Source organism: Eleginops maclovinus, chromosome 18 (assembly GCF_036324505.1).
Source record: "Eleginops maclovinus isolate JMC-PN-2008 ecotype Puerto Natales chromosome 18, JC_Emac_rtc_rv5, whole genome shotgun sequence".
Taxonomy (NCBI): domain Eukaryota; kingdom Metazoa; phylum Chordata; class Actinopteri; order Perciformes; family Eleginopidae; genus Eleginops; species Eleginops maclovinus.
Window position 1 is genome coordinate 22,507,850 of NC_086366.1, and position 12,179 is coordinate 22,520,028.

A 12,179-nucleotide genomic window follows, 5' to 3' on the forward strand; every position below is an offset into this window, starting at 1 on the left:
GGTTGTGGACAGGTGTCTTTTATACTGATAACGAGTTCAAAAAGGTGCCATTAATACAGGTAACGAGTGGAGGACAGAGGAGCCTCTTAAAGAAGAAGTTACAGGTCTGTGAGAGCCAGAAATCTTGCTTGTTTGTAGGTGACCAAATACTTATTTTACCGAGGAATTTACCAATTAATTCATTAAAAATCAGACAATGTGATTTCCTGGATTGTTTCCCCCATTCTGTCTCTCATAGTTGAAGTGTACCTATGATGAAAATTACAGGCCTCTCTCATCTTTTTAAATGGGAGAACTTGCACAATTGGTGGCTGACTAAATACTTTTTTGCCCCACTGTATAATGGATACAGAAACTGAGCAAATGTTCCTTGGGGATCTTACATAAAAAATATGTTAGTTGTTATGTTTGACTGTTATTGACACTCATATACACAACCAGTAATTGTCTTGTTCCTGGAAATACTTTACAAGTGCATTTCTTTTTCCTACTTTCCAGAGAACCACTGGTTTCCATCTGTTTTAGAATGGCATCATAGTGGTGAGCACAGTACTTAGCACTGACTGAATGATGGGGTGTCACGTTTTCCAAATCCGTGATTCCATTTGACTTGAGTTTTTAGATCAAGCCCTGAGGGCTATACGTTTTTTTATTTTTGTATAGATAAACAGATCCTTGCTATTAAAATAATAGAATAATTAACTTTTTTAATTTGTAGTGAATGGGCAAACATGCAAATGAATCACAGAATGGCCTTTATAAAGTAGTAGTAAAGCATTTTGGTTCACATGCTTGTCCAGTTTCATGACTGAGAGATCGAAGAGAAGATTAATACCCTCATATCTGTCCACTTCATATAAGCAACGACCAGCAGCATGTTATATAGGCTTACCTTAGAAACTAAAAAACAGTGGGACATGCCAACTGGGCCCCAAGCAAAGGAACCAATGGTTGCTTATTAGCACATCTGAAGGTCACTTATTAATGAATCTTATATTGTTAGTTTAATCCATACGAAACAGTTTTAAAATGACAACTTGTGGTTTTATGCTTAAAGAAAGGCCTTTGTAGTAAGATAAGCTCACCAACTGCTAGCTGTAGCTTCATAATCACCATTCAAATATGAGCGGTATTGATCTTCTCATCAAAATTCTTAGTGTGAAAGCAAATACATCTAAAGTATTTCCTTACAAACTGTGACTCCCCTTATGATTACTTTGTAATAACTCAAAAAAGGGATAATTTAGACTGACTGAGAATACAGTAATGAAAATAGAATTGGTCACTCTGTATTCGACTCACCCTTCTGGTGTTGTCTAGGACCTTGGGGTCCGGCCGGCCGTAGTTGGGAGGGTTGGCGTGCGGGTCGTAGCCCAGTCTGGACAGCATGGGGGCGATGACAGCCATGTCCCTCACCACGTCAGCTGGGATCTTCCCCACCCACTTGGACAAGGCCTCCACATTGACGGGCTTGATGACCTGATCTGTTGACCTCTCCACCCTGGAAAGAAAGACAAATGTTCAGCTTGGATCTGAAATAAAATATCCAAGGTTTAAACCTTAAGAGGGTTGATTTGGCAAGTTGCTTCATCCATTCTTAAATATTTAATGTCTGGCAAAAGTCTCTGAAGTTCTGGTAAAATGCAAAATTTTGAAATTTGGTTAATATCATATTATGGTCTAGTTCAGCGGTTCCCAAACTTTTTTTGCGGCGCACCCCCTTCTACGTCCCAACCGGGTTGATGCACCCCCCAAAAAAACGCAAAAAAAAAACGCGACAAAGCTTTGTTTTATCGCCATATAAATAACTTTGTCATGAGACGTTCCAGCGGCTGTCTTCTTCTACGTTTCTATCAAAAACTAATAAATTCTAGTTTTTTTATTTTAAATGAAAGGGATTACAAAGGAAATGTTTATTGTTCCTGTTTTTTATTGTAGCCTATGGAAAAATCCCACTTAAAAATCAAAACTGTGTAATATTTTTATACCAGACCACCATTACATGTTTCAGCTTGTATACCCCCAGGGGTGCGCGAGCTGCCACCAGGGGTGCGCGCACCACACTTTGGGAATCCCTGGTCTAGTTCAATGTCCAAATTGCAGGAGCACAATTACTTAAGACGAGCTAAAATACCATCTTGGGTGAAGTGTTGAAGATCCTGGCCTATAATTCGTATTATACAGACTTAACAAAACATATGTTTGGTACAGATCAACTTCTAATAAAGGTCACTCTGATCATTTTAGTATATCTTTTATTGATAGTTAGAATAATCCCGCACTAATATTTAATCAATCAATCCCGCTTATGTCCTGTAGTACCATTTAGTACATACATCTCTTTTTACTACTCCCTGTTCCTACTTTTATGAAACCTGCCAAGCCTTATCATTATCCCATTTGGATTTATTTGGCATTGTGTTTATTTTGGATCTTATTATTTATTGTTACATTATCATTTATATTCGCACTGTTTTACTTCTTTAGCTTAGCTTTTCCCCAAATGTCCCAGTTTAAACAGACGAGTCCATCCTTCAGTTCTGTTCCTTGGCTGTAATTTAATCATGAGACAATATTAAAGATGGTTTCCTGGTTTCCTTCCCTCAGCAGATCCCAGTGCTGAATAAATCACACTTCACTCCATTAGTTCAATCTGCTGCCAACATGCATCAAATTTCCTATACTCAGCTTGTCTCAAACTCAACATATGGACTGAATCGTCCTTGGGCTCAGTCATTGAGTAGAATCTCCATCACTGTGTCAAAGGTGAAATATTTAAACCATGAAAAGTCAAGAAATGTTAAGTCAATGTGAGAGTAGTCAAAGTAGAGAAGAGAACTTCACCCGGCAATGAATTGCAATTATATCTGTTTGCTGAAAGAATACAAATTCCTAGTTTTGAGAATAATTCCGGTTTCTTTGAATAAGCCTCCACTCCTCCTTTCCCTCCACCAGCCAAGGATGTTGCAAGCATTTTTGAAAGGGAGGAATCCACCATTATGTTGTACCGACGTAAATTATTCATTGTCTGAAATTAAATATTCAACAAGCGAGGGGAATGGTGCTGCTGGACTGCGTCCTTTGTCCTCTGAAACCATGATCATCATGATCATTTTCTTGATAAAGTACAAACAAAATGAAAGGGACTGTTGAAAATGACTCAAGAAATTCCCAAAACGTTTCCAATGATACCATTGGAACAGTTCCATAGGTTTATATCTCGCTGACAAAAAACAGATGAAAGACATTTATATATATTACACATCTGTAGGCAGACATCTGTACTGCCTACAGATGAGAGGTTTAACAGTAGGTCTGCACAATATGCAATTACATTGTTGATAATCTACATAATACTTGCAATAAAGAACCATTATGAATACTTATAAAGCTCCAGGCTACATTTATGCAGACCCCTCACACTCAGAAAAAACCCGTTCTAGCTTCTGTTCTCGGTATATATTTGACACTGAATGTCAAAATTAACAAATGAGAGAACAGTTTCTTTCCACAGGCAGTCATTGATGAACTGTAACCAGTTCAACAGATGAACAACTTTTCTATTCATTGTTCTTCTTAACGAATACTACACATACGTCATGCTTGTATTAGCAGCTGTCCTTGTTCTTTTGTATATTTCTTTGGAAGTAAATCGAGATCTTGGAAGAGATTTAATAACTTGTACACAATACATACTTGGCCAAGATAGCTGATTTAACTTTCATTCTAAAATACCATATTGCATTATGGGTGGGATGTTGGTTGTGACAAGATGTAGGAAATAGTTTGTAAAATGTTTTCAGAACAGAGTGTTGGGAGATAAAAGTAGCTGAACATGTGACACTCATAACAACATAGTTTAATGACATGTTGTAGCAGCACCCGTCACTTTTTACAAGACTAAACAAAACAGGTTAACAGATAAGACATGACAGCACATGGTGTGAGCGGATGACAGCATTTTCTTTTGGTTTCATATCAACCCAAAGTTGATGTTATATTTTAAGATAAGGGTCTCCGCAAATACCAAAGCCCAAGATATGAGTAAAAAAAATTCAAGGGCGATGTTTTGCTGTTGTCATTATCTATTTTCCTTTCGCCCCTAAAAATATAAACTGTTTTTATAGATCCTCATCACACAAAGTTTGAATGAAACAGATTTCTAAAAATGTTTTTTACAAAGTCTCTTTAGTCTGCCATTCTATTCTATTCCCAATGATGACATTTTAATTCCAACAGTCAGTGGTTTCATTTGATTACTTTTCCTGTCATAATTTATTACTACCCGTTGTTTTGTTATTATAATATGCATTACATTTCCATTTATTTCATTGAAATGTCTTAGTTTATTAATATATGCATTTATTAGGGCATGGAAAATGAAGATAAATACAGACAAGTGTTACATTTTTAGATTGAATAATAATAATTGTGAGATTATCATCATTATAATATATCTTTTTAATTCCATAAAATGACATCAGCATCTCCATGTTTTTAGACAAGACATTGTATGCCAAATACAAAGCAAGGCTTAAACAGAGTTATAATGTGTACTGAGTTAAAAAGAGTAAGAGTAAGACTGCAGTCATTTCACAAAGAATTCTAACAAATGCTATTTTCTTTAAATTGATATTACCATTTTTCTTAGGTTGCTCGCTTTCTCCCCACACGATTCTATTTACCGTCAGCAGTCCAGCTTCTCCATCCCTATGTTTCTTGTCTGACTCTATACCTCAATAAGGCAATTCACTTTCCTCTAATCCATTTACTTTGCAATTGAATCTTTACACTGTACGGGTATAGTCTCCTGCATGATTAATAGAGTGAGCTGGTTTTTCTTCTCAGGAGGATGGTGGAGATGGTCTCTGAGAGACGGGCCATGATCCAAATATCCACTCTGCAACGAATGGGTAGGGAATCACTTTAGGTAACTCCATCAAGACCCAGGAGGCTGCTAAGTGTTGACGTAGGATATAAACTGATAAAGACAAAGACTGACTTTAGAGAGCGCGGCTGACAAATCTCTACGGCTTAGGAAGCAGATATTTTAATAAATAGAAAAATGTGTAATACTGAAATATGTGTAAACAGTTCAACAACAACAGCTACCCATGAACTGTTGGTCATTCACACAATGAACTTCTCCAAGAACGAAAACCTTGCATAACTACAAGGTCCACTCAAGATTGACTATAAACTTTTTTTTTTAGCAACATCAAAGAGGCCCTATTGTGCTTTTGGGGGTTTACATTACCTGATGTGCATTATATAGGTTTTTGTGCATGTGTGACCATTTAGGTCTGCAAAAGCTTAAATCCCTGTGTTCCCCCCAGAGGGAGTTTCTCTCCCACACACTCCCCCCTGCCTGAAACACCTCCATTGGACTCCTTTGTTTACTTAGTGAACATAGTGACATTTCTATTCAACATGCGCGCTCCTATTGGCTAGCGCTCTAACACATTGTACGTGAAAGGTTAAGGGGCGGGACATTTCTAAGCGGTTGACCCAGCCAGCTAACCAATCAGATCAGACTGGGCTCTGGTTTCAGACGGAGGGTGAGAAGAGGTGCTGCAGCACAGATAGTATGAGAAAAATAAAGAGCTTTTTGAACATTAAAGCATGGAGACATGTCACAGGAGAGGCACACATTACAATTATGAACATGAAAATGAGTAGAAAAGTGCTTTGAATAGAACAATGATATAAACACAAACAGTCCTACAAACACTCAGCCACAATGCTACATTCACTTCTAAGTAAAGAAGCTTAATATGTTGCCATGTTTCCAGCTATTCTAAAAAATGTTGCATAAAAAATCATGGCGGTACTCCAGGCACGCACATAGCGATTCTTACTGGTAAGTTTGGCCAAGAGGGGTAAGTGCTGCTTGTTGTTTTATCACCACAGTGGAGCAGTATTCCTGCCTTCAATAACATCCTCTCTTCCCCTGCTCTCTTTTTTTTTCTTTTTGTTTAAAACCAAAAAATTGCCAAAAATAAACAATTGCACGCCATTGCATTCTACTTTTGAGCATGTGCAACTTGAACTGGTATAAAATAATTACATGGGGTTGCTCTTTTAGACATAAATCTAGGCTACGGCGGATCCTAGAACTCTGCTGTCCTGTTGTTCCTTTAGTGTTTCTTTAGCAGAACACATTTTTTTTTTTTTTAAATCTCCCAGTTTCATCTCCCATCCCTAGGCCAGACACAGTCACTCAACAGCACAATAAAACAATAGAGACAAGCCAGTGATATATGTATCCCCTCTGTTTCCTGTCATCAGTCTAAAATCATTTGCACCCACACCGCTGAGCAAATGATGCGCGCACATCCCTCCTCTTGGCTTTAAATGTGATGTGACAAAAGACCTTTCTGCCCGTCACATGACCACTTCCCTTCAGGCTGATGCTCTTAATGGCCTCAAGCTTGTCAATTATTCATTGCAGGACTTCCTTTACCCAAGGTGGTGTTCAGTATCACCAACGGCTGATAAGAGAGAATCGGCTGGAGACATCCAGATCTCAAATAGGATGGAGAGTTAGGGAGGAGGGGTGGAGCGGCTCCCTGTGCTGGGAGAAGTAATGGAGTAAGTTGCTCAGCAAGGCATGGCCTCTACTAAATCAGGGTCAGGTAATTGATGATAATGCACAGACAAGGTCCCGCTCTGGGGACTGGCGGCCAGCTGATTGAGATTTTCATGTAGATAGAGACCGGGAGCGGCGGGATGCTGGAAAGGGAGAAGTGCTGGTGGTTATAGCGGGCAAGAGGCATTTTCTGCCAGGTGTCATGGGGGTTGACTTTAATGCATTGTGGGCAAAGTACTTGAGAGGAGATGGGGCAAATGTTAATGATGGTAAATGGTAGTTGTGCTGCCCCGAAGGCTACTTGTGGCTGGCTTCTTCTTATGTCGATTGTATCAGGACCCATTTAGAGGAGAGGTATGATGATGAATCAAGGCAGACATGCAGCCTGTGTACAGAGAAACTCTACTATAAAATGCAAACAGAGTGAAAAGCTTTGAGCCTACTTTATTATACAGACACACAACATAGAGATGCTTCAATGCATAAGTTGTGGCTTATACAAGTGTGTCGAGAAAAAGGGGAATGGGGCTGAGGTATAGCACTTTAGTGACAGACTTCTAAGTTTATATGGCTGCAGTGCAGCCATACATTGGGGTTAATATGGCAGTGGTTTAATACATGTGCTCATATTTTGTATGACTTTGAATTCCAAAGACATCGACTTTGTGAAATCAATCTGACTTTGAATCGTTTTTCACAGGAAATTAATTGTTTCAGAAAGTATCTTGGATTTGTCCCTACATGTGCCTATTCGCAGTGTAGTTTTATGTAGACATGCTAGACCAAGCAGTGTTTCTATGCCCATCTGCAGCCCAGCTCAAACAGGTCTGGTATTGTCCCCATTCACTAATATTTGATGGGAACATTTTATGGAGGGTTGACATGTGCACTAAAGGACCACAGAACTCCATCTGGACCCCAAAGAGCTCTTATCACTCTCCCTGCCTGAGCGGAAATTTAGCACATTTTGGCTTCACATTTGCTATTCTAATTTCAAGCGGTCGAGCATTTTACAGTTGTCCAAGGAAAATGGTTAAACATTATCCTTGTTTTATTCAAATATGACCCTAATTTTCTAAAGTAGACACAACTGAGAATGACATTTGTTATAGACATTGTCTTTGGAGAGGCCTTTTCATTGAGTTGTAGCCGTCCAGTTTTGTAGTGGCATGGCTGAAGAGCACTTGAGTGTCCATGGTATCTAAGCACCTGACAGCTTCTTAAGATGAGCTTTTGAGTTTTTCTAATTGGTTTCAGGATTTAACTTCTAGTTAAAAAAGATGTATAAATTGTCGATTTTGTTTTAAAGACTTGTTTAATATATGGTTACATTAAAAACTACTGTTACTCTTAGGTTTATTGTAAAAATACATTCAAGTGACTTTGTCCGAGCTTTGAGTTTGAGATGTATTCTTTTTTTGAGTTCAAAGGCACATAGGTCTTAAGCATGCTGACAAAAAAAATTAAATCTGATCGAAATTTGATGAAAATTGATAGTAAAATCAAATCTTGAATTTGGATAATCGTGACACCCTCATCATTTTCACCTCTGATCAAGCAAAGAAGGATGACTGGTGATACTTTGTCTACTCGGTGGAACACAACAGTGAATTGTGAAGGAAACCTGTAATGCCATTAGATATTAAATCACAAATGTGTTATCTGTTACCAGCAGGGAACAGGCAGAAAAATAGAAATTCTATTACGCTTAACAAAGATCCTTGTGACCTTTTAAAGAACTAAAGCAGGGTTGATAAAAGTGTGTGTGAAAATATCCTTTACCAGCAATATCAAATGTCCAGTGATCACCCAACAAAAATACTGAACTCTGTCGTAGGTGCAAGTGTCCAGACTCAAAGACTAAACTGATGTCGAACAAAGTGATGACAAGGGATGAAATCAAAGCCAAACAAATTCAGTTGGATAAAATGTACATCTCTTTACCTCCAGGGTTTAACTAGATTTGTGCTTGCAGTGGATCTGGCCACAGTTGCCTTATCTATTCTGTCCCTTCTTTTCCCATGACCTTATCTACAACCACACAAGTAAGGCGTGGTAACAGTTCAAGTCAACTCTAAAAAAAGAAAATTCTCATGGTCAGCAACATTGGAATTGTGCCATTCTTGGCTTGAAAGTTTTAAACCACATTACAATGAAACCAATGTCTCAAAGTTCTTTATCATTGTAGGGATGTTGGTATAATGAACAGGTTCATGACCCTGGTCAATCTCTTATTTATCTAATGTCAACTTGAGGGTCAAGAAGGCCTTCCTTTAAACCACATCAAGTACTTTCAAACTTACATGTCAGCAAATATCTGCACTGCTGAAGAGTCGTTGAGAGAGAATCTTAGTGCTTTTAACGTCACTGGAGTAGGGTTAGTAAAAATAACATTGCTCTTTAAATGATGTTTTATTTATCATTGTAGGTCTGTGCTGATGTTAGGTTTCATTAAAGGTCTTACATGATCTATCATCAGTTGAAGGTTAGTTTTTGGGGGAAGTCAGTAACTAATGTGGCCATATTACTAAATCTCTTCAGTAGCAGTTGAATTGTATCCCATGGCCTTAATCTACCCCTTGACCAAAAAAATCTGGCCCCTGATAAAAGTGGAAGTCTCACCTTTGTTTGTTTTTTATAAATCCACCTAAGACAAGAATACAAATACAAGGCTCAAGATTTTTTTACAAAAGCCATTTTTTCCAGGAATGAATGCGGAATTCTCCCTCTAAAGACAAATCCAGATGTTAGCGGGTTGGTGTCAAGTGGTAAAGGTCCTTTAACTCAAAAATATTTCTCGGTTGGTCAACGCACGAGACAAATGAGATATCCGTTACCAATCTTATTCTTTCCACTGTGCTTTAAGACACTGCCCCCCCCCCCCGCAATTGAATACCAACTGAACTTGTCTGACCCTTGCTCTAACCTACTGCCTCTTTGATCTTTAAATTGTTTCTTCTAAAAGTCAAGTAGAGGGAAATCATGGAAGTCAAGAAAAAAATTGAGTCAATTAGAATTTTTGTATCACTAAGACATCTAGAGTTCTAAAAAATGTAAAAAGAGATATTCTCCTATGCAGACAATAACAAAACGAAGCCCAAATGTCTCCAAGGGACATGAAGTGTGTTCTGGTGCTACGTGGCAGGAAAGGGGTGTTAGAATGGGGGGCTGGGGGATAGACAGAAGCGAGGAATGGCCCCTGGAAGGCGTTTAGGAAATGCTTGAGGGGTCCAACCCTCCCAGATCACTGAAACAATAACAACTCTGACACCGGGCAGGGCCATTAGGAAACCTGCTTACAGTAGTGTAGTGCAGATATAATCTCATGGACTCACTAATGACTAGGTTCCTCGCTGTGCGCAGTCGTAGGATGTTTAATTTACAAATGAAAAATAATGGAGGGAAAGTTCCGAGGCTTAGTGAAAAACATAGCGAGGATATATGTGAAGGCCAAAGGTGCATGTTTATTTTTAAGGCCTTCTGTAACGGATACTCAATAGAAAGTGATATCTACGATTTGACACACTGCTACCTACATGTCGTTTTTCATGTCTGCAGGTTAAAAGCAAATCCATACTTTCTCTCCACTCAAGGACAAGTAGTTAAAAGCTAAGTAGACATGGGCATGTCCAAGCTCATTTCTATTGCACCGGGAATGTGATGCATGGCAGACATAGCCTTACAGTGTGAAGCTTATGAGGCTGGCACAAATCTCCATTTGTTATAACAGCAAATATTTATCTAACCACCCCTGCGTCATCACTGAAATATTTAATAAATCTGCAGCTGCAGAGGAAACATCTAGTAAAGCCTCTGATGCTTATCATCAGCTGCCAAAAAAAAGAACAGCAAATGAATCACAGCATGACACAGTGATGGCTGGTGATTCAGTGGTACCTCACTGGTAGCTAGAATGTTTGAAAGTACTTAAAATGCCTCCAAGCTTAGTTTAAACATTACAGTGGAGAAGACATAAGGCCATTGACCCGCATTTTACAAGCTAGTGCACTCAACCCTAATAGAAAAAGAAATAACAAGAAGACTTTGGACCATTGAGGTTCAGTTTCTGTTTGAGGGGACTACTTAAAGAGAACATCTATTCTTAAAAGGTGTTGCAAGGCCCTATGTTGCAATTATACTAAAATTAAAGAGAAACACATGGAGAAGTTCCTCCCAGAGCAACAAAAAGGAGAGTTCAAAGGCACAGTGACAATAGGGGGACTGATGTTTTACCCTGGCTACAATTACTACAATCACTGTGTACAATAAAACACAAAAGTTCAACCAAGCAAGACCAAGTCAGTCTACAGATTCTATCTAATTAACCTGATGATTTATTATGTTTCTGCCACATTCTTATTTCCCTATAAGACTCAAACTATCACCAAAACACAAGATCTTTTGGCATCCTTGCTAGAACTGGTATCTTTTTAAAGTACACAAGAAGTTGTCAGGGCTTGTGTCTAACTTTAGGGTGGAAAAGAAACTTGTCAACATTACTTACTTTGAGAGTGACACTCCTCCCGCCTTCCCAATGAGCTCCTCGTGGCGGAGGACAGCCTCATTCCATGGAACGTCAAGGAATTTAAGCAGTGTTTTCATCCATTTCTCTGGATGAAGGACCAACTGTTCGTAGTGCACAGGTAGGCATTTGTCCGATGCCTCCAGGCACTGAGTGTACATGGTCTCTATGGCCCGGTTCCACTTGGTCAGGCAGTCCCTGTAGCTACCCAGGTCAAAGCCGGCAATGGTCACCTTCCGTGAGATCATAGAGTGGACTGAAGCCCGACCATCACGAATCATGAGTAGGAACTTGGCATGAGGAAAGATTTTGGCCAGGTAGGAAAGCGACTTCAAAGCAAAAGGGTCCTTGTTGCAGAGGAAGTTGGCGGGCTCTCCGTGTTTTACGATGATTTCCAACAGGAATGCCTGCATGGCGGCGTCCAGCACCTCATCTGTCACTCCGGCCTCGTCAAGGCGCATCTTCTCCCGTCCAGAGCGGCTCCACATCTGCTTCATGGCCAAGATACGAGGTATGACTCGAGTTTCTTCGCCACAGCGCACCTCAGGGTGGGCATCCAGCATGGCTCGCATTAGCGTTGTCCCGCTGCGGGGCACTCCACCGATGAATATGAGTGGCATGTCTTTATTGTAAACAAAAGGCGTGCTGAGATTCTGGCCTGTCCGTAAGGTGGTCCGCATGCTGCCTCCAAGCGCCGACAGTGGCAGGATCCCGCCCGGCTGGCTGCGCTCCTCTATGCGATGGTGGCACTCCATGGCATGGCGGCCAAGGTAGAAGACCGTGACCGAGCTGATGACCAGACAGGCCACCAGCAAGTTCTGTTTCAGCTTGCCAATCATGTTGCAGGCCACAGGTAGGTGAGGCAATATCACCAAAGGGGCAATTTAGGGGGAGGGACGGGAAAAGGAACTGAAGGGCAATCAAGGTTCCCACCCTTTATGGTTGTTTGCTGGGAACCGGGCATGGATCGAGCTCCCTGGTGCACAGTAGGCGTGGAGTCCCCAGCTCCATGAGGCCTGGATTGTGGTACAAAACACAAAAGACAGTTCTGATTAAAAACCATGATTA

General features: G+C 40.0%; 1 protein-coding gene across 2 annotated transcripts in view; it reads right to left on the reverse strand.

Moving 5' to 3' along the window:
• tpst1 (tyrosylprotein sulfotransferase 1) overlaps positions 1-12,179 on the reverse strand; it is a 39,646-nt gene that overhangs the window by 15,059 nt on the left and 12,408 nt on the right. For both annotated transcript variants that reach the window (XM_063906817.1, XM_063906816.1), the window contains exons 2-3: positions 11,094-12,127; positions 1,303-1,501 (exon numbers count right to left, since the gene is read on the reverse strand). In XM_063906817.1, the coding sequence (XP_063762887.1) occupies positions 1,303-1,501; positions 11,094-11,950 (1,056 nt within the window). In that variant the 5' untranslated portion in view covers positions 11,951-12,127. The remainder of the gene's footprint in view (positions 1-1,302; positions 1,502-11,093; positions 12,128-12,179) is intronic.